The 21595-nt window shown below is 40.1% G+C and overlaps 2 protein-coding genes across 2 annotated transcripts in view; both read right to left on the reverse strand.

The window, feature by feature from the left end:
• The window catches only part of LOC125711553 (anti-apoptotic protein NR13-like), a 43540-nt gene extending 29560 nt beyond the window's left edge, over positions 1-13980 (reverse strand). Inside the window, exon 1 of the mRNA XM_048980553.1 lies at positions 13522-13980. Within this exon, the coding sequence (XP_048836510.1) occupies positions 13522-13929 (408 nt within the window). The 5' untranslated portion in view covers positions 13930-13980. The remainder of the gene's footprint in view (positions 1-13521) is intronic.
• Positions 1-21595, reverse strand: part of LOC125711552 (anti-apoptotic protein NR13-like) — a 65990-nt gene that overhangs the window by 1839 nt on the left and 42556 nt on the right. The window lies entirely within an intron of this gene.

Below are 21595 nucleotides of genomic sequence, written 5' to 3' on the forward strand. Positions count from 1 at the left end.
AATCCTGAATTCCTTTACAGGAAACTACATAAAAGAAGCAGTTTTTGATTACAAAATTACATGCACCTACCCAGCCTCCATTTTGGACCATCCATTCTTCTTTTTCCGTCAGAAGTACTTCTGTCAAAAGTTCCGCCAGCCGTCTACTGCAGGCAACATCATCTTCGCCAGTAGACAACTGAACGGTCAGTATTCCCGTGAAGGAAAAGAGGCTAACAATTTGGCCCCAGCTCATCCCTTCCCTTCCAACCACCTCCAGCATCACACTCCTGAGTTTGGTGTTACATCCACTGCTGTCCAAGAATAACTGTACAAGAGGGCGCAGTCTGAACCCGTAGATTTTCTCCACATCCTTTCCCAGGTATCGCATGGCTTTTGCTGCTTCGCTTGGAGGTGCCTTCATTCCAATGCAAAGGTCCATATAATCATTTGCCACTATGAGAGTTTCCTCCTGTAATGAAGTGGCCATGTTCACTGAAAAGAGAGAACAAGAAACACTGCTATGCTTTGGATACTCAGCGATTGAATAAATAACGGCTGTCAGAAATACAATAATAAAGCCATAAAAACATATTTTGGTGAAAATAAGCAAAATACTTCTTCACGACTCACAATGAGGTGTAAATTTGATATGGTGTTCTCATCTTCTTATCTGAGACAACATGAGAATCGTCTTCTAGCCTGTGATATTCATACTGTATGCATCTCCATTACCATAGTGATTGTGACGCGTTGATTCTGAAAGTTTTCAATAACGTCATAAACACTTGTAATTAACATCGCACTGTACTGCCCACAGGACGCAAAGATCGTCATCCGCCCTGTAAGTCAATATCTCGCCTGGTCGAAATACTCTGCATGTATTGTCTCTGGTTAATGAGGTCAAACGAAACTATGTAGCAATGAAGTAGGGATGTGCAATTTGACGATATTAAATCGTGAATGATTAAAATGTCTACATGATCTGCCTGAAGTGGTTGGAGCAAAATGGAGGCAATAAGAAAGCTACTTATTGTTTTACTGTATTTTTCATTCTGCCACGCCAAAACGCATTTGTAGCGTTAACTTACTTTTTTGTAATCCTTTGCTCAAACTTCAGGTAGCTGACCAGCTACATATGAAATATTGGAACAAAAATCTATCAATGCTTTTTTCACATCACACCATGCAATAACAATCTCCTCAACAGTCAAAACATTTCAGAGATTTGCAATGACATGCTACATAAAATTTACTACTTTCAAAATAATTTGACTTTCACAGTGGAGCTATCCATTACTTCGGCCATGATTGTTGTAATGACACGTCCCCAGTTCGGGAAATCGGGGCTTAAAGAAAATCCTGAGTTTCTCACTGGTAAATACGACTTCGTAGTGGCGTTTGTGTGTTCTCATCTTGTATTTCCGATTCTTTCGACATGACTTGAAGGCAGGGATACATGCATCTAAAGTTGTTTTGTCAACCAAATCTGTTTCGACACACCAATAAACCAGCAACAGCAAATATTAGGTAGTGCCTTGAATTTCTTCCTCTCTCCCTTTCGTGTTCTCATCTAAACATGCAATGCGCAACACTCATTGACTGTATCCAAATTCAGGGGCTGCATCCTTCTAAGGCCTACATTCAAAGACCAAATGCATCACATCTTGACAGCTCCTTCAAATGTGGTCTAGAAATGCGTCCTCTTTTAGGTGAGCTGTGAAACATCTGCACGATGAATTCTTCCCAGCCCAACATATCCCAAGATTCATTGCACAGAGGTACTGTAAAGTGAATCAAGGCTAAGGGCAGGAACAGCTGGTGATGCAAATAGGAAATTTATCTGTAAGCCAGACCTGTCATGACCTACCCCGCCTGATTCTCCTGTCTCCTCCCAGGCCTGCCTCTAACAAGCCACGTCTGGTCCTCGTTTGTCCCTCTCGTTCCTGCCATTCTGACGATCACACCCAGCTGCCTCTTGTCTGTTCTCTCGTTACTCCAGTTTTTTAGTGCTTCCCAGTCTAGTGATCTGCAGGTTCGTCATTGAAGTCATGTTGCCACTGTTACTTGTGTCCTAGCCTCCCCTTTTGATTCCTCATGATCCCATTTGTTTATCTGTTCAGTTTCTGTAATATACTCCCTTTTTTTGCCAATGTTTGCTCCCGTGTCCTCCGTTCCACCTGCACATAACAAGACTGTCCCTGTTCGACCTTCAAAGAATGCAGCCTACAAAGGGTACACCTTCGTAGTCTTTTACCAAATACAGTCCCTGAATTTGGACACAGCCATTCAATATTTGGTAACAGAGCAGCATGGATGTCGTTGAGGAGTTGGTCACTAAAAAGAATTTGACATTGGTAATATGCATAGATGATGCAATTACATCACCTTTATCTACAGATTTAATTTGAAAGAAGACTAAATAATGGGGTGTCCTAATTTTTTCACGCGACAGTAGATATCCATAATATTAATTTTTACGAGTAACAATTCAGTTCTTACTAGGCAAAATAATGATTCATACTAGTCACAGTTGAATTGAGGGCTCCAGACTGCAACCAAAATGGTTACATATACAGCCTTTTATTGGCAGTGTGCCCCTTAAAATTTCTTTAGGATGGTTTCTTCCTACACGGGTATTGGGTCATTGTGCAGGGTTGCCAACTCTCACACATCTGACGTGACACTCACTCTTTCAAACTGACAGTCACGCAGGAAGTTGAACATTTGCTACACTTACATACATGTAAATGTACTTGCAGTCTAGTCTCCATTTGAAAACCTCCCTCCAAATCATCACTCCAAAATAAATAAAATACAACTGTGGAAAAATTAAGAGACCACCGTCTATTTAAAAAAATCTGTGCTTTAAAAGCATGGTTTAATCCCGGTTCTGCTGGTAGAAGGCTACAGGGCAGTTTTTTTCCAGGTTCCAGGTTTACTAAGACAGTAGTACATAAGAACAATGTGAAACAGATGACAGTGGGAATGACCAGAAACCAGCCAGGTAAAGGGCAGAAGTGTCTTTCTGAGGGCAGAGATGACCGCCAACTTATGCAAGTTTCTCATGACCTAATGAGACCCATAAACATGCAGGAGTACATTTCCCAAAAGCTTGCTAACTCCATTAGCATCTAACATAGTTGGAACCATGCAATTGTGATGCAAGTATTACTCAAAACCACAGTTAGACTATCAAAGTAATTACAGTGGTAACTTCCATCTTGTTCGGTTGTGAAATGAAGTGCTACAAATTGAGCATGGTTGTAAAATATGCAGTAAAGTTTAATGGCATGTGTGAATGTGCCTCTGCTGCCACCTGCGCAGCCCGAGCAGCTGCCCCTGCCTGCGGCTCCAGTGCCCGAGGCGCTCCCTCTGCCTGCAGCTCCCGCCCCCACGCCCGAGGCGCTCCCTCTGCCTGCAGCTCCCACGCCCGAGGCGCTCCCTCTGCCTGCAGCTCCCACGCCCGAGGCGCTCCCTCTGCCTGCAGCTCCCGCAACCACACCCGAGGCGCTCTCTCTGCCTGCAGTTCCTGCGCCTACGCCCAAGGCGCTCCCACTGCCTGTTCCAGTGACTGTTACCCCAGTTACTCCCGTTTCTGACCCCTCTCCAGTCCCTTCTACCCCAGTCCCCGAGGAGGTCCCGGAGGACCCCACCGTCGCTCCTCCCTCCTCGGAGGTGGAGGAGCTTGAATGGGACCGCTCAGGGACCCTCTTAGTGACTCCTCTGCCCTCGCCCTGGCGAGCTCGACCCCCACCATGGGCCCTTATGTCTGTGTCCCGTAAGGGGAGAGGACACAGACGCAGGGCTGGGGTCCCACCCGCCCTGCCCCCTGGCTAGCCCTCCCTTGCCTGCGCTGGGGCTCGGACGGCGCCTGCGGGTCCCCCCGGATAGTTGACCGCCGGATGGCTTTTGCCATGTAAAGCACTCTGCTGTGCATTTCACAACTATATGTTCATAAAGTTATGGTATTTATTTAGTGCTATAAAAGGTATAAGAAAAAAATGAAATAAAAAAATAAGACCTTTGCAAATGAAATTCAGTACTTTGTAAATGATATTCAATCGTTTTAAGGCCTTAATTCAAGAATATTAAATTCAGTGTTCTTCAAATCCTTTAAATACTTTGAAGACCCCATGGACACCCTGAGGGGAGGGCAGTAATATTCTGAGAAATTAGCTCAGAATTTCCAAGATTAAGACCTCTTACCCTGCCCCGTCCTTAATTGACCCATCTGCGGTACTGCTGCTAGTTTCCAAATTTCAATAAGAAATATCCTAGCAAAAAAAAAAATTATAGCCAAAAACAACATAATTATATTAATACACAAGTTTCCAACCACTAAAAAACATTATCCAGACAAAGTTGCTTAAATAAAAATATTAATAACATTTCTTAGCATTTGAATACGATCTCTAGGGGGATGGTGCACTTCCTGTTTGTTTATATGAATAACATGACACTCATCATATGCTGATTGCAGCATTCGTATGTCTGAAAGGGTCCAAAAACAGATATTTGTCATAGGCCTGTAGTCTAAAGAAAAGCTAAAATGGTCAAAAATAGAAAAAAAAGAATATGTAAATCTGGCTTCTGTAACATCATCAGTTTTCACTAGTGTTGTCAAGTCTCATTAAACAAACAAGCAACCTCACCCCTGAAAATAAGCCCGTAATAAGACATAATAAGATAAGAATAAGCCCGTAATAAGATAAGAAATAAAGTCCAAAAATAAACCTGATATACATGACCACCTGGAACATAGTCTCTCCTTTGTTTGCCATATTATACTTGTTATTTGTAAATATGACACTCATACAACAGTAGCTGAAATACTGGAGGCATGGTTTTAAGCTTTAATTTATCATTTCCTTTTGTTAGTGACAGTAAATAGCTCCTTATGGCTTGCCATCAACTAAATATGGTCCTTTGTAGCACATTTCACCCAAGTTATTGGACATTTAACTCATAAGTATCAATACACAAATAAGAGAAAGTGAAATCCAAAATTATGTGATACTTACGAAATACTTATGTGATACACACTGCAGTGAACCCTGGAAAGGTAGTTCAAAAAGGCGCCCCGGCTTCCCACGCGGCAGTCACTCACTCGCGAGCGGGTCTGGTCAACAGGGAAATTATGTAAGCGACCCGGGCGCGATCTGAGGGAAATGCAGAAGGTTGTAACCCGAAAATCAGGGAACACTGCGATTAAAAGGAGCGACCGGTTCCTGGGTCGCCAGTATACTGTGGAGGTGGGGTCAGGCGGGGTTCACTGATCGGGGTGACAGTGGAAGGACGAATCAAAAGGACATGCAGTACCTTAGTCACTAGTATGTAGGGCTACAACGATTTATCGAGTAACAAGAATAACTCGATTACAAAAAAATCCTCGATGCTTTGTGTAATCCTACTTAGTGATCACTGTGTTTCACTCGGAGGATTATTGCTGTCGCACAGTGTGCTTACGCTGCATTAAGTGTAACAGGTTTGATTTAATGGCGCAATGGAGGAAGACAGGGGAATTAGCGAGGGAAGTCAGCGAAAAAGACGTATAACGTCTAAAGTTTGAGACCATTTCAAACAAAAGAAAAGCGAAAATACTGTACGGTGTGTCCATTGTAAATTCGAATTAGCTTACCACAATAGCACAACCTTAAGGCCACTTAAAAAATGGTTCTCGTCCCCTCCCGACCCGCCGAAACGCCTTCAACCCGAATTTTTTTTTTTTTTTTATTTCGCAAAAATCGCATGGTCGCCCAAGAATGACGAAATTTCAATTACCGCGCATTCCACATCGACGATTGTCGATTCGGAACCACTCGGGAACCCTCGGCGCAGATGCCGTTTTCCAGCCATTTTGTTTACACTTACTTTGAGTGGGGAAATTCTCGGATGTTTTAGGTCTTTTTCTCCATGCCATGGCCTTTGTGGTGGCCAGTATCGCTCAGGATGGGAGAGGGGTGCTCCTGAAGGACTGGTACGGTGTCAAGATCGGCCACGATGTCTCGCTAGCCGATTTTTACGCTGCATTCAGTGATGGTGTGTACGACAACATTCGGCTACCGGACAGGGCCCGACTGTCATTGGTCAGAGTTCGTGTTGGTGAGTTAGCAATGTTTTTATGAAATCATAACTTTATTTAGATCATTCATCAATTATGAGATGTATCATTCGACATGATGGCAGAGGATCAGGATGGGATGCTTTTTTAAGTAAATATGAAGCCGATGATTGATAATTTTTTTCGGACCATCTTTAAGTCATCCCTGCATTTTCTGGGTCAATCTTGATCACGTGATATTCTCTGACGATCTCATTGAAAAACCCATTCCAAGACGTGGGTCATAGGGCTTGAATCAGACGTGAATCGTTGTAGTGTGTGTATGTTGAGACTTTCTCAAAGACCTTTGAAGGAATAGTTCATGGACAGTGTGAACAGGGTTTCGTGATGTGATTTGGGCCAGTGCAGTTAAATTCCTATTGTCTTGAAAATACTAGCTTCAATCTAGTTTTCTCAAAATTGTGTAATCCTAGTCTTGGAATGGTTTCATGAACCTAAATTTTCTCTACCTGAGATGGGCTGGTGAAAAGATTTAAATCTGTGGAAGTGATGTGGTACATGTTCTTAAGTACTTGTTTGTAGAGTTACATTTCCTCGTTCAACCATTCAGGTTCCTGTATTTTGTAAATTCCTTGTGTTTTAACATGTTTTAATACACTTTCTAGATATATATTTTACAATCTTGGCTGTTCATTCAGAATGGGAATGACAAACAGAATATTGGTTTCAAATAGTATAATTTTTATATTCACGAATGACACATCAGCATAAAGTATCCAAATCCATAGCTGGGAAGGCATTTATGAGATACACATGGATCTAAGGAATTTACATTCTTGCATTTTCTTACATTTAAAATATTTGAAACGCAACAAACTGGAAGAACTGAAGAGGCGTACTAAGTAGGTCTGCTCTCTTCGGTATGTATTTTCAAATATGTATTTTCTTACATATTTGAAAGTCCAAACAGTCAATCAAAATTTGTAAAAAAAAAAATAATAATAAAAAAAATCCCTCTCCCCCTACCCACCCCCTCCAAAAAAAAGGACGAGAAGCAATTTTTTTCTTTTAAGTGGCCTAATGATTCAACGTCTCAACGGAAAGCGTCCAGTCGACAAAGCGGAACCAGTACAGTCGACAAAGCGGAACCAGTAAACGCGAGCATATGGGCATATGTGTGAATAAAAAAAGTATAACGAGATTCACCCCAAGCAGCCCCTATTTTTCCTCAATAAAAACACTGATAACACAACAGCAGTGAAAATGATGCTGTCGTAGTTAACACGGAGCTGGAGCCTGTCTATAAACTAACAGCAAAGAGACTTCAACATCTCTGTAATGGAACACTCAGGTGGAGTGAAGGAAAACAACAGCAGTGTTTGTAATCGCTACTAAACCTTTACTGGTAAAGAGCTGGCGAGAGTCCTTAACCAAACCAGCTCAGTTCAACAAGCTGAAGGGTGAAGAAAAGCGATGTTTTTAGCTGCTCCCATCCAACGCCGTTTGTCTCCCACAGCAGCAAACCTACAGTAAAGCTGTACAAGTTGAAATAGAGGCTATTTGAATGCAGATAAACTGTTAGCTTAGTTTGTTTGACACAATGTTTAAATTTGGTAACAGCAGGCTTACAGCAGCAGTCACACTTTGTCGCAATGATACCTGCAGTATGCAGGGATGAGTCTAAATGGGAGCATGGGGTGTACTAGATCTATTTCAAGGCTTTAGTGATATTATTCTGCAGATTTAGATTATTATGAATAATATTACATAAGTATAATATAAATTATGTATTATAAATATAATACAAAAAATACCCACCCCCCCTCCCCCAACAGCCTTTGGCCAGTGAAACTCTGAGACACTGAATTATCCAACCGCCACATACTGTATGCTCCTTTAAAGGCTTACACATACACTCATTCTCTAACACACTTAAACACACACTCTCACTCACCTTCACTTACACACAAATGAACATACACACAGCATTCCTACCTCACCCAGGAGATACAATTATGTCAGAACTTTTTTTATGCCTCCTATAAATGTACAAGAACACAGAGAGTAAAGGCCATTTTAATATGCCTTAGTTTAAGATATATGTATACCTTTTTTCAGTAATTTAATTTAACATCATTTTATTTATTTTTGCATTTAAGAAAGTGTTTTCATTTAAAAAGCAAAACAAATATGTATAAATGCACTAAAAGGGTTTAGTTCTTTTATCAGTTGTATGGAGTTCAATCATTAAAAATGTTCCTAAGATGGAAACCCATGAATTATTCATTTTAAGAATAGTTACGATTGCTCTTTAACAAGACAAAAGTATTTCTTATCTGATTATTCGATTAATTGATGGAATAATCGATAAAATACTCGATTAACCAAAATAATCGATAGCTGCAGCCCTACTAGTATGTCAGGCCGACATTAAAAGACTCCAGTGAATCTCCGATCACCGTGAGCGCAGACCAGGGTTTCCACTCTTTTTAAGGAATCATTTTCCAGGACATTTCCAGGAGCTTTTTCTGGAAATTCATGACAGGATCTGGTCATACAGTCATGCACTTTAGTCACTGGCTTAATGCCATTTTCATTTCTCTTTGATTATGCAGGGACTTAGTGTCACCGATATGCTAAATTACATAAAGGCAACACCAATTAATGCATTGACGTATAATGGAGATGTTTCACCTCTTTTTGCACACTGTTTTAAACTGCAAAACTCTTTTAAAGAAATAAATGTCACTTGGATTGTGGAAAACTGTCCAAACACTGGCATATACTGAGCAATTCCATAATGTTCAGTATAGAGCTGTTGATCACGTCATGAAATAGGCTACCATAGTGACCTAATTTCAGTAAAAGTTACTTGCATATTACATTTTATGCCATTGTATGTATCAAATAAATTTATGTTTAATGTTTGTATTAAACAAAACTACATAAAGCCAATTTATTGCCTGTATCAAGTGTATGAAGTGTATGAATTGTTGCACTTTCTCAACAGTGTTTGGATAGATAGTATAGCTTGGGTCCTTATTGAGCTAGTATCGGAAAAATTCATCGCAGCGTCTTGAAGCACTTATGTAAGTTGCTCTGGCTAAGGACGTCTGCCAAATACTGTAAATGTAAATGAAGCCTATAACACTAATATGTGCAACAACTGGTACGCGACAAAACTGAAAGTCAGAGTTAACTTTCAACTGGTAGCTTCGCTGGGAATACAGCAAGTGTAGAATTTGCATAGGTCAATGACAAAGATTATAATGAAGAACTTATCTTCGTGGGAAAAGAAGCTAAATACATCCATTTTAAATCATGATAGCCTTGCCGTCAATTCCTGAATTGAAAACTTGGTTAAACTAGAAAGAATACTATTAACAAAGGATGACAAAACTGTCAGTTGCATCATATGCACTGTGGTCATGTGTCTTTTCATAGTCCTGAGCACTCACTATACATTTAGTTTATATGACACTTTCTTTAACATTAAAAAGAATGTAGTAGAAGCATTCCGGCCGCTACTCAACTCCCTCCTAGGAAAATGCCGGGGGGCGTGGCAGGGGAACCCCATGTGACGTCATAGGGGCTTCCTCTGGGCGATCCATGACATGTACATTTCAAGTAGTATGTCCCGTCTGGCAAACTGATGTTCCTGGTAGTTTCTTGAAGATCAAGAATGAAGACTGGAAGAAGCCAGGGAGGGTTCTTTTTAGCAGATATCTGATCTATTAAAAACAATAAAGAGGCAGTTATGGGTGGGTTTCCTGAGGCCTTCTTAACGCTGCATCGTTCGTAAGCTCTATGTTAAAAGATAAAACTTATGAGCGACGTAACGTTAAGAAGGCTTTGGGAAACACCCAAGAAAAACAAAGCCTGTAGTTGGGCCTCCTTATAAGTTGTTAACGAAGCGCTGTGTAGTAAAGGATTACATGTAATCTTAATTATGTAACCTGATTACAAAAATGAACTATACTTGTAATTATATTACATTTACTTTTTCAGGATTACTAGTTTTAAAGATTACATTTTTAATTAGACCTAAGCACACATGAATAAACCTATTAAATCAGTGTCCCTGTAGCCTAGGGATGGCACCAGAACTGATGCTTACAATATCTTTTCATACCAAAACTCTGAAAATGCGACGGTACAGCATATAAGTCTGCAGGTGTTCTGGCCATTCCCTACATGCTGAAGAAGGACGTCCGCAAGCACAGGAAAAACTACACGTGTTAATGTCATTTTAGCTTGATATTGATAAGATTGCAGGTAATTAATAATTTAATAAGATGCCAGTTAGAGCTAAATGCATACAATGCAAACACACTTGAAAAATATTTGTAAATGGATTTTATTGATATAAATATCAGCTGTATATGACCGATTTAATGAGCCACAAATAAGATGTAATAGGAGTCTATGAAAAATTGTTGCATTACTAGCACATTTTCCAAACTGCTTATCCACCTAGGTCACGGGGGGTCCGGAGCCTATCCCGGAAGCAATGGGCACGAGGCAGGGAACAACCCAGGATGGGGGGCCAGCCCATCACAGGGCACACTCACACACCATTCACTCACACATGAACTCCTATGGGCAATTTAGTAACTCCAATTAGCTTCAGCATGTTTTTGGACTGTGGGGGGAAACCGGAGTATGACATGGGAAGAACATGCAAACTCCACACAGATGTGACCCAGGCGGAGACTCGAACCTACGTCCCAGAGGTGTGAGGCAACAGTGCTAACCACTGCACCACCATGCCGCCCCACAACTCATACCATTTGTATTAATTAATTAACAATTTCTTACATTGTGTATGTTACTGACTCACATCACTATACGGTATAGGTGTTTAGGGTTGTACCTCAACAGATGTTACACTTTGGGTAAGATGTACAGACATTACATTACATATTCACAATAAAACAGCACATCTTATCCTTAGATAAGCGTGGCCATTAGTTTGCCGCAATGCCAATTAAAATTGAACACCTGGGTGCGACACATTTTGGTTGGCGTGGCTTATCCCAATTGATCTGCTCACCCGAATTGATAATGTACACATTAATTCAGTCTTATAATGTAAAATGGCAGAGCACAAAGAGCTTGCTAACAGACCAGAAAGATCGGATAAGGGCCACAGAGGAATGTGTTAAACAAAGAAAGAAAGAACCTCTGAAAGTTAGGACACACTAAGATACCTGGTTACACTATTTAATTTTCAAGATTCTTCTGGTATAACCATGAGAACATATATGCAGGGGTAGCTATACATATTTATTTATCCAAACTTATATAAGTGTTCAAGTGTGAGGGGTAAAATAGGTGATACTCCGTGAACATGGTTATAAGGGTCGCACACAACACTAAGATTGTTTAAGGACACACACAAACATAACCTATCTGGATATTGAGACTAGCAATGATGAATAAACAAACATACAGGGTATACAAAAGCTGAACTTAAAAGAAACTTTCTTTGGGACGTTGGGTGAGTCCGTGGTATGTAAGGCAGGATATATGGGGAGGGGGTTGTGTGCCAATTCGAAGGACTCCTATCCTTGAGGTCCACTCTGCTGTCCATAGGTCCCTATATCTTTGGGCCATAAAAGTTGGAATGCTGGCCTCCCTTGTAATCTGTGTCTATCTGTGTGTGGGTGCATGTGTGGGGTCACTGACCCCCCTTTTGTGCCCAGGCCAACGAGTACCTTTCATACCAGGCTAGGCCTTGTCTCAGGCAACCTGGAATCTCAGCTCTGTCGTATCTGTGTGTATGATCCTACAGGAGTTTATGTTTAAGTACATGTTGACAGTCCCTCACTGGGCCCTTCCTCTCTCACACACATTCACATGTGGGTTAGACACACCTGTCTTTCTCAGGACTCATTGCATCTTATTGTTAATCGGTGACGGTTCTAGGGTCACGGTACCTTCATCAGACAGCACATACGTGTAGTGTATCCAGCTCAATCTGAAGTTTTCAGATCTTGCAAAATTAAAAGACACTCTGTAATATGTTCTTAGAGTTTATTTAGAAATCTATTATATTTAATAACAATAATCTTTATAAATAAAATGCAAGCAAAAACAAAATCAGAGAAATACAGCTCAAATAAATAATGAATGAAACTAGCTCAAATACATTAAAATATAAAAGATTAAAGTTCCAAAAATATATGCTAGTATAAAATTAATATTGTATTTTTTCATGAATATATTTTTATTAAGTAACGTCTTTAAAGGACTCCTCTAGGATCTTCCCTGGATCCACCTGGAACAGGGGCTTCACCCCAATTTCCTGTCTCCCTTTGTCCTGGGAGATGGGGACGTGTACAGTGAACTGAGGAACCTGCTGGACACTTGATGTATCCCTGATCAGGTTTGTCTGACTGGACCCAGAGGTCTCCCAGGTACAGAAGCTCGGGTCCTGGCATGTGTCCAGTGAATTGGACCCCCCCGTCCCCCGGGCCGCTACTCAGCTCCCTCCTAATGAAACCCCTGATGTTCCTGGCAGTTTCCTGAAGATCAGAAAGGAAGACTGGAAGAAGCCTGGTAGGGTTCTTTTTAGCAGCTTTCTGACCTATTAAAAACAATAAAGAGGCGGTTATGAAGTCAAACATCTCTGTGTCCTTGGCTTTAACCATTGGAAGTCAGCTACTCACTGCTCGAGTTTGCTGTGTCAGCCAACTAGCTAGTAAACTATACACACAAATCACAAACTTCATAATATGACATGCAAATCCCAAACCAAATCTTTAAATCAATCTACACTACCTACATTCTGTTATGCCAAATTTCACTTACAACGACGTGAATTAACAATTTAGGTAATGCAGTACCTATTTAGATACCCAATTAGAAAAACCTAATTAGGTATCTAAATAGGTACCTAATTAGAATTTCCACACCTGTATAACGTCAGACCTTATATTAGTAGAACATTTCTCATTCGAGTCTCATTAAATCTGTTATTGCAAGTTACTTTTACTTAAAACTTAAAATACACTTCTACTAACACAATTAATTTGATTATAACTATTAACATTTTTTTGAAGGTTTTTTACTGTACCACTGTACGGATAACAATGTCATAAAATGAAACAAATACACCAAACAGACTATAGGTAATTTCTAACTTAAACATTTCTCTGAATAACATAGAAAGGAAATACTCTAACGTACAAGGAGGAAGGCAATACCTGCAATTGCTATATTTGTAGTAATGAGGAAAGCTGTCTTCATGGGTGAGACTGGATATTCTGGTCTGATTTTCTGAACATACTTGATGAACCTCCTCTACACAAGAGACAGAGAGAGGATAAATACCTTGGGCTGGCAGGCTGAAATATCAAGACAGAACATTTCAGGAACAAAATTTTAAAAAAAGATGTCGGTGTAATAAATTAACCCTGAATTCCTTTACAGGAAACTACATAAAATAAGCAGTTTTTGAGTACAAAATTACCTACCCAGCCTCCATTTTGAACCATCCATTCTTCTTTTTCTCCAATTAGTACTTCTGTCAAAATCTCCACCAGCCGTCTACTGCAGGCGACATCTTCTTCACCGGTAGACAACTGAACGGCCAGTATTCCCGTGAAGGAAAAGAGGCTGACAATTTGGCCCCAGCTCATCCCTTCCCTTCCAACCACCTCCAGCATCACACTCCTGAGTTTGGACCATGTATCAAAGCCACTGCTGTTCAAGAAAAACTGCACAAGAGGGCGCAGTCTGAACCCATAGATTCTCTCCACATCCTTTCCCAGGTATCGCATGACTTTCGCGGCTTCATTGGGAGGTGCCTTCTTGATTCCAATGCAGAAATCCATATAGTCATTTGCCACTATGAGAGTTTCTTCCTGCAATGAAGTGGCCATGTTCACTGAAAAGAGAGAACAAGAAACACTGCTATGCTTTGGATACTCAGCGACTGGATAATTAACGGCTCTCAGAATACAACAATAAAACCATATTTTTGGTGAAAGTAAGCAAACTTTCACGTTAAATTTCTTCATGGCGCCAAGGAGATGCCATGAATGAAGACTGGAAGAAGCCTGGTTGGGTTTTTTTTTAGTAGATGTCTGACCTATTACAAACAATAAAGAGGCGGTTATGAAGTCAAAAATCTCTGTGTCCTTCGCTTCAACCATTGGAAGTCGGCTACTCACTGCTCGAGTTTGCTGTGTTAGCCAACTAGCTAGTAAACTATACACACAAATCACAAACTTCATAATATGACATGCAAATCCCAAACCAACTCATTAAATCAATCTACACTACCTACATTCTGCTTTGCCAAATTTCACTTATAACGACCTGAATTAAAAATTTAGGTAATGCAGTACCTATTTAGATACCCAATTAGAAAAACCTAATTAGGTATCTAAATAGGTAGCTAATTAGAAAGTGCCATCTTGATTAACAAAATTTCCACACCTGTTTAACGTCAGATGTTATATTAGTAGAACATTTCTCATTCGAGTCTCATTAAATCTGTTATTGCAAGTTACTTTTACTTAAAATACACTTCTACTAACACAATTAATTTGGTCATGGGGGAAGCAACAGTCAAACATATGTACAACTTGTGAACTTGATCAAAAATCTTTCAGGAAAACACTTCTCAGAATAACATAGAAAGGAAATACTCTAACGTACAAGGAGAACGGCAATCCCTGCAATTGCTACATTTGCAGCTACGAGCAAAGCTGTCTTCATGGGTGAGACTGGATACAATAAAATAAAACCATATTTTTGGTGAAAGTAAGCAAACTTTCACGTTAAATTTCTTCATGACGCCAAGGAGATTCAATTTTGAGAGGGACACAGATATAAAAATATATAACAACAATATACATTACATTAATATGCCGACTCCATGACACCATCCATGCTATTACATATACATAGAGACCATAACAATTCAAGTACCTTCCCCCTGCTCTGGCGTTCTCCTGAACCGCCGGTAGAGATACGCTGTCCCTGCGGCAGCAGCCACCACGCCAGTTGCACACGCAAACTTGAAGACTCCCATGCTCTTACTCAAGACGAAATGAGCATGAGCTCCCGCCCCGCACTATATATAAGCGTCTCCGTTACCATGGTGATTGTGACGTAAATTCTGCGTTCTCAAACCACGTGAACAAAAAAGGCAATTTACGTCGCACCGTCCCGCCCACTGGATGCAAAGATCGTTATCTGACATGTTGGTGCATTTCGCGCATGGTCAGGACACACCGTGGGTATTAGAGATGGGCAAATAGTTCAGGACATTTCATCTAAAAGATTCATTGTGAGTCATTCACCAACTCCTTCAGTTGCAATTCTTGTTTGCCTAAAATTGCTCTGAAACACCTGTTTTCCGATGTCAACGAAAAAATTGCCTAATTTGCTCACTTGGCTGGCGTGAGATTTTAAATTCCAGTTAAGTCTCCACACGCATTACACGTAGGTAACATTTTTTTGTAAGGTTTGCAAACTACCCCCACGTTTTGATGTAGCTAATTTTAGGTTTATAATGGAATGATAAAGATGGGGTGTTCCCATCTTCTTATCCGAGACAACATGAGAATCATCTTCTAGCCTGTGATATTCATACTGTATGCATCTCCATTACCATAGTGATTGTGACGCGTTGATTCTGAAAGTTCTCAATAACGTCATAAACACTGACGTTTACATCACACTGTACTGCCCACAGGAAGTAAAGATCGTCATCCGCCCTGTATGTGAATATCTCACCTGGTCGAAATACTCTGCATGTATTGTCTCTGGTTAATGAGGTCAAACGAAACTATGTAGCAATGAAGTAGGGATGTGCGATTTGACGATATTAAATCGTGAATGATTAAAATGTCCACATGATCTGCCTTTACAGAGATATTGCTAGTATCATTCTACAGTGCACATTCTATCAGTTGCAGTTCTATGGCTCTCATACTGCCTTCAAGTCCTGCTGAAAAGATCCGACCAGGGAGATGGGAAATTGTAATTACGACATGATGACGTGTTGAAGTAGTTGGAGCAAAATGGAGGCGATAAGAAAGCTACTTATTGTTTTACTGTATTTTTCATTCCGCCAATGCCAAAACGCATTTGTAGCATTAACTTACTTTTTTGTAATCCTTTGCTCAAACTTCAGGTAGCTGACCAGCTGCATATGAAATATTGGAACAAAAACCTATCAATGCTTTTTTCACGTCACACCATTTAATAACAATCTCCTCAACATTCAAAACATTTCAGAGATTTGCAATGACATGCTACATAAAATTTACTACTTTCAAAATAATTTGACTTTCACAGTGGAGCTATCCATTACTTTGGCCATGATTGTTGTAATGACACGTCCCCAGTTTGGGAACTCGGGGCTTAAAGAAAATCCTGAGTTTCTCACTGGTAAATACGACTTCGTAGTGGCGTTTGTGTGTTCTCATGTTGTATTTCCGATTTTTTCGACATGACTTGAAGGCAGGGATACATGCATCTAAAGTTGTTTTGTCAACCAAACCTGTTTCGACACACCAATAAACCAGCAACAGCAAACATTAGGTAGTGCCTTGAATTTCTTCCTCTCTCCCTTTCGTGTTCTCATCTAAACATGCAATGCGCAACACTCATTGACTGTATCCAAATTCAGGGGCTGCATCCTTCTAAGGCCTACATTCAAAGACCAAATGCATCACATCTTGACAGCTCCTTCAAATGTGGTCTAGAAATGCGTCCTATTTTGGGTGAGCTGTAAAACATCTGCCCGATGAATTCTTCCCAGCCAAACATATCCCAAGATTCATTGCACAGAGGTACTGTAAAGTGAATCAAGGTTAAGGGCAGGAACAGCTGGTGATGCAAATAGGAAATGTATCTGTAAGCCAGACCTGTCATGACCTACCCCGCCTGATTCTCCTGTCTCCTCCCAGGCCTGCCTCTAACAAGCCACGTCTGGTCCTCGTTTGTCCCTCTCGTTCCTGCCATTCTGACGATCACACCCAGCTGCCTCTTGTCTGTTCTCTCGTTACTCCAGTTTTTTAGTACTTCCCAGTCTAGTGATCTGCAGTTTCGTCATTGAAGTCATGTTGCCACTGTTACTTGTGTCCTAGCCTCCCTCCCCTTTTGATTCATCATGATCCCATTTGTTTATCTATTCAGTTTCTGTAATAGACTCCCTTTTTTTGCCAATGTCTGCTCCCGTGTCCTCCGTTCCACCTGCACATAACAAGACTGTCCCATTTGAAAATGCTTTCTGTTCGACCTTCAAAGAATGCAGCCTACAAAGGCTACACCTTCGTAGTCCTTTACCAAATACAGTCCCTGAATTTGGACACAGCCATTCAATATTTGGTAACAGAGCAGCATGGATGTCGTTGAGGAGTTGGTCACTAAAAAGAATTTGACATTGGTAATATGCATAGATGATGCAATTACATCACCTTTATCTACAGATTTAATTTGAAAGAAGATTTAATACTGATTTGTTGGTATGTCTTAATACAGAAGTAAATAATGGGGTGTCCTAATTTTTTCACATGACAGTAGATATCCATAATATGAATTTTTACGAGTAACAATTCAGTTCTTACTAGGCAAAATAATGATTCATACTAGTCACAGTTGAATTGAGGGCTCCAGACTGCAACCCAAATGGTTACATATACAACCTTTTATTGGCAGTGTGCCACTTAAAATTTCTTTAGGACGGTTTGTTCCTACACGGGTATTGGGTCAGTGTGCAGGGTTGCCAACTCTCACACATCTGACGTGACACTCACTCTTTCAAACTAACACTCACTCAGGAAGTTGAAAATTAGCTACACTTACATACATGTAAATGTACTTGCAGTCTAGTCTCCATTTGAAAACCTCCCTCCAAATCATCACTCCAAAATAAATTTAATACAACTGTGGAAAAATTAAGAGACCACCGTCTATTTAAAAAAATCTGCTTTAAAAGCATGGTTTAATCCCGGTTCTGCTGGTAGAAGGCTACAGGGCAGTTTTTTTCCAGGTTCCAGGTTTACTAAGACAGCAGTATATAAGAACAATGTGAAACAGAAGACACTGGGTTTCTCATGACCTAATGAGACCCATAAACATGCAGAAGTACATTTCCCAAAAGCTTGCTAACTCCATTAGCATCTAACATAGTTGGAACCATGCAATTGTGATGCAAGTATTACTCAAAACCACAGTTAGACTATCAAAGTAATTACAGTGGTAACTTCCATCTTGTTCGGTTGTGAAATGAAGTGGTACAAATTGAGCATGGTTGTAAAATATGCAGTAAATTTTAATCGCATGTGTGAACGTGCCAGGTACAAATCGGCCAGGTGGTATGGACGGGTAGTTGACCGCCGGATGTTGCCATGTAAATCACTATGCTGTGCATTTCACAACTATATATTTATAAAGTTATGGCATTTATTTAGTGCTATAAAAAGGTATAAGAAAAAAATAAGACCTTTGCAAATGAAATTCAGTACTTTGTAAATGATATTCAATCGTTTTAAGGCCTTAATTCAAGAATATTAAATTCAGTGCTCTTTAAATCCTTTAAATACTTTGAAGACCCCATGGACACCCTGAGGGGAGGGCAGTAATATTCTGAGAAATTAGCTCAGAATTTCCAAGATTAAGACCTCTTACCCTGCCCCGTCCCTAATTGACCCATCTCCGGTACTGCTGCTAGTTTCCAAATTTCAAAAATTTCAATAAGAAACATCCTAGCAAAAAAAAATTATAGCCAAAAACAACATAATTATATTAATACACAAGTTTCCAACCACTAAAAAACATTATCCAGACAAAGTCGCTTAAATAAAAATATTAATAACATTTCTTAGCATTTAAATATGATCTCTAGGGCAATGGTGCACTTCCTGTTTGTTTATATGAATAACATGACACTCATCATATGCTGATTGCAGCATTCGTATCCCTGAAAGGGTCCAAAAACAGATATTCGTCATAGGCCTGTAGTCTAAAGAAAAGCTAAAATGGTCAAAAACAGAAAAAAAGAATATGTAAATCTGGCTTCTGTAACATCATCAGTTTTCACCAGTGTTGTCAAGTCTCATTAAACAAACAAGCAACCTCACCCCTGAAGATAAGCCCGTAATAAGACTATTGTGCAAAGTAAAATGGAGAAATAAAGTCCAAAAATAAACCTGATATGCATGACCACCTGGAACACAGTCTCTCCTTTGTTTGCCATATTATACTTGTTATTTGTAAATATGACACTCATACAACAGTAGCTGAAATACTGGAGGCATGGTTTTAAGTTTTAATTTATCATTTTCTTTTATTGGTGTGACAGTAAATAGCTCCTTATGACTTGCCATCAACTAAATATGGTCCTTTGTAGCACAGTTCACCCAAGTTATTGGACATTGAACTCATGAGTATCAATACACAAATAAGAGAAAGTGAAATCCAAAATTATGTGATACTTATGTGACACTTATGTGATACACACTGCAGTGAGCCCCTGAAAGGTAGTTCAAAAAGGCGCCCCGGCTTCCCACGCGGCAGTCACTCACTCACGAGCGGGTCTGGTCAACAGAGAAATTATGTAAGCGACCCGGGCGCGATCTGAGGGAAATGCAGAAGGTTGTAACCCGAAAACCAGGGAACACTGCGACTAAAAGGAGCGACCGGTTCCTGGGTCGCCAGTATACTGTGGAGGTGGGGGCAGGCGGGGTTCACTGATCGGGGTGACAGTGGAAGGACGAATCAAAAGGACATGCAGTACCTTAGTCACTAGTATGTAGGGCTACAACGATTCATCGAGTAACAAGAATAACTCGATTACAAAAAAATCCTCGATGCAAATTCTTTGCTTCGATGCTTTGTGTAATCCTACTTAGTGATCACTGTGTTTCACTCGGAGGATTATTGCTGTCGCACAGTGTGCTTACGCTGCATTACGTGTAACAGGTTTGATTTGATAGCGCAATGGAGGAAGACAGGGGAAATAGCGAGGGAAATCAGCGAAAAAGACATAAAATGTCTAAAGTTTGGGACCATTTTAAACAAAAGAAAAGCGAAAATGCTGTACGGTGTGTCCATTGTAAATCCAAATCAGCTTACCACAATAGCACAACGTTAATGATTCAACATCTCAACGGAAAGCATCCAGTCGACAAAGCGGAACCAGTACATGGTAAACGCGAGCACTTCACTCACATCTGCGATAGAAACGTATTTATGGGCATATGTGTGAATAAAAAAAGTATAACGAGATTCAGCCCAAGCAGCCCCTATTTTTCCTCAATAAAAACACTAATAACACAACAGCAGTGAAAATGACGCTGTCGTAGTTAACACGGAGCTGAAGCCTGTCTATAAACTAACAGCAAAGAGACTTCAACATCTCTGTAATGGAACACTCAGGTGGAGTGAAGGAAAACAACAGCAGTGTTTGTAATCGCTACTAAACCTTTACTGGTAAAGAGCTGGCGAGAGTCCTTAACCAAACCAGCTCAGTTCAACAAGCTGAAGGGTGAAGAAAAGCGATGTTTTTAGCTGCTCCCATCCAACGCCGTTTGTCTCCCACAGCAGCAAAGCTACAGTAAAGCTGTACAAGTTAAAATAGAGGCTATTTGAATGCAGATAAGCTTAGTTTGACACAATATTTAAATTTGGCAACTTGCAGCAGGCTTACAGCTGCAGTCACACTTTGTCGCAATGATACCTGCAGCATGCAGGGTTGAGTCTAAATGGGAGCATGGGGTGTACTAGATCTATTTCAAGGCTTTAGTGATATTATTCTGCAGATTTAGATTATTATGAATAATATTACATAATTATAATATAAATACAATATTATAAATATAACACAAAAAATACCCCCCCAACAGCCTTTGACCAGTGAAACTCTGAGACACTGAATTATCCAACCGCCACATACTGTATGCTCCTTTAAAGGCTTACACACACACTCTCACTCACCTTCACTTACACACAAATGAACATGCACACAGCATTCCTACCTCATCCAGGAGATACAATCATGTCAGATCATGTCTTTTTTCTATGCCTCCTATAAATGAACACAGAGAGTAAAGGCCATTTAAATTTATGGCTTAGTTTAAGATATATGTATACCTTTTTTCAGTAATTTTATTTGACATTTTATTTATTTTTGCATTTTAAAAAGCAAAACAAATATGTACATAAATGCACTAAAAGGGTTTAGTTCTTTTGTCAGTTGTATGGAGTTCAACCATTAAAAATGTTCCTAAGATGGAAACCCATGAATTATTCATTTTAAGAATAGTTACGATTGCTCTTTAATAAGACAAAAGTATTTCTTATCCGATTATTCGATTAATAGATGGAATAATCGATAAAATACTCGATTAACCAAAATAATCGATAGCTGCAGCCCTACTAGTATGTCAGGCCGACATTAAAAGACTCCAGTGAATCTCCGATCACCGTGAGCGCAGACCAGGGTTTCCACTCTTTTTAAGGAATCATTTTCCAGGACATTTCCAGGAGCTTTTTCTGGAAATTCATGACAGGATCTGGTCATACAGTCAT

The sequence above is a fragment of the Brienomyrus brachyistius genome, chromosome 17 (assembly GCF_023856365.1).
Source record: "Brienomyrus brachyistius isolate T26 chromosome 17, BBRACH_0.4, whole genome shotgun sequence".
Taxonomy (NCBI): Eukaryota; Metazoa; Chordata; class Actinopteri; order Osteoglossiformes; family Mormyridae; genus Brienomyrus; species Brienomyrus brachyistius.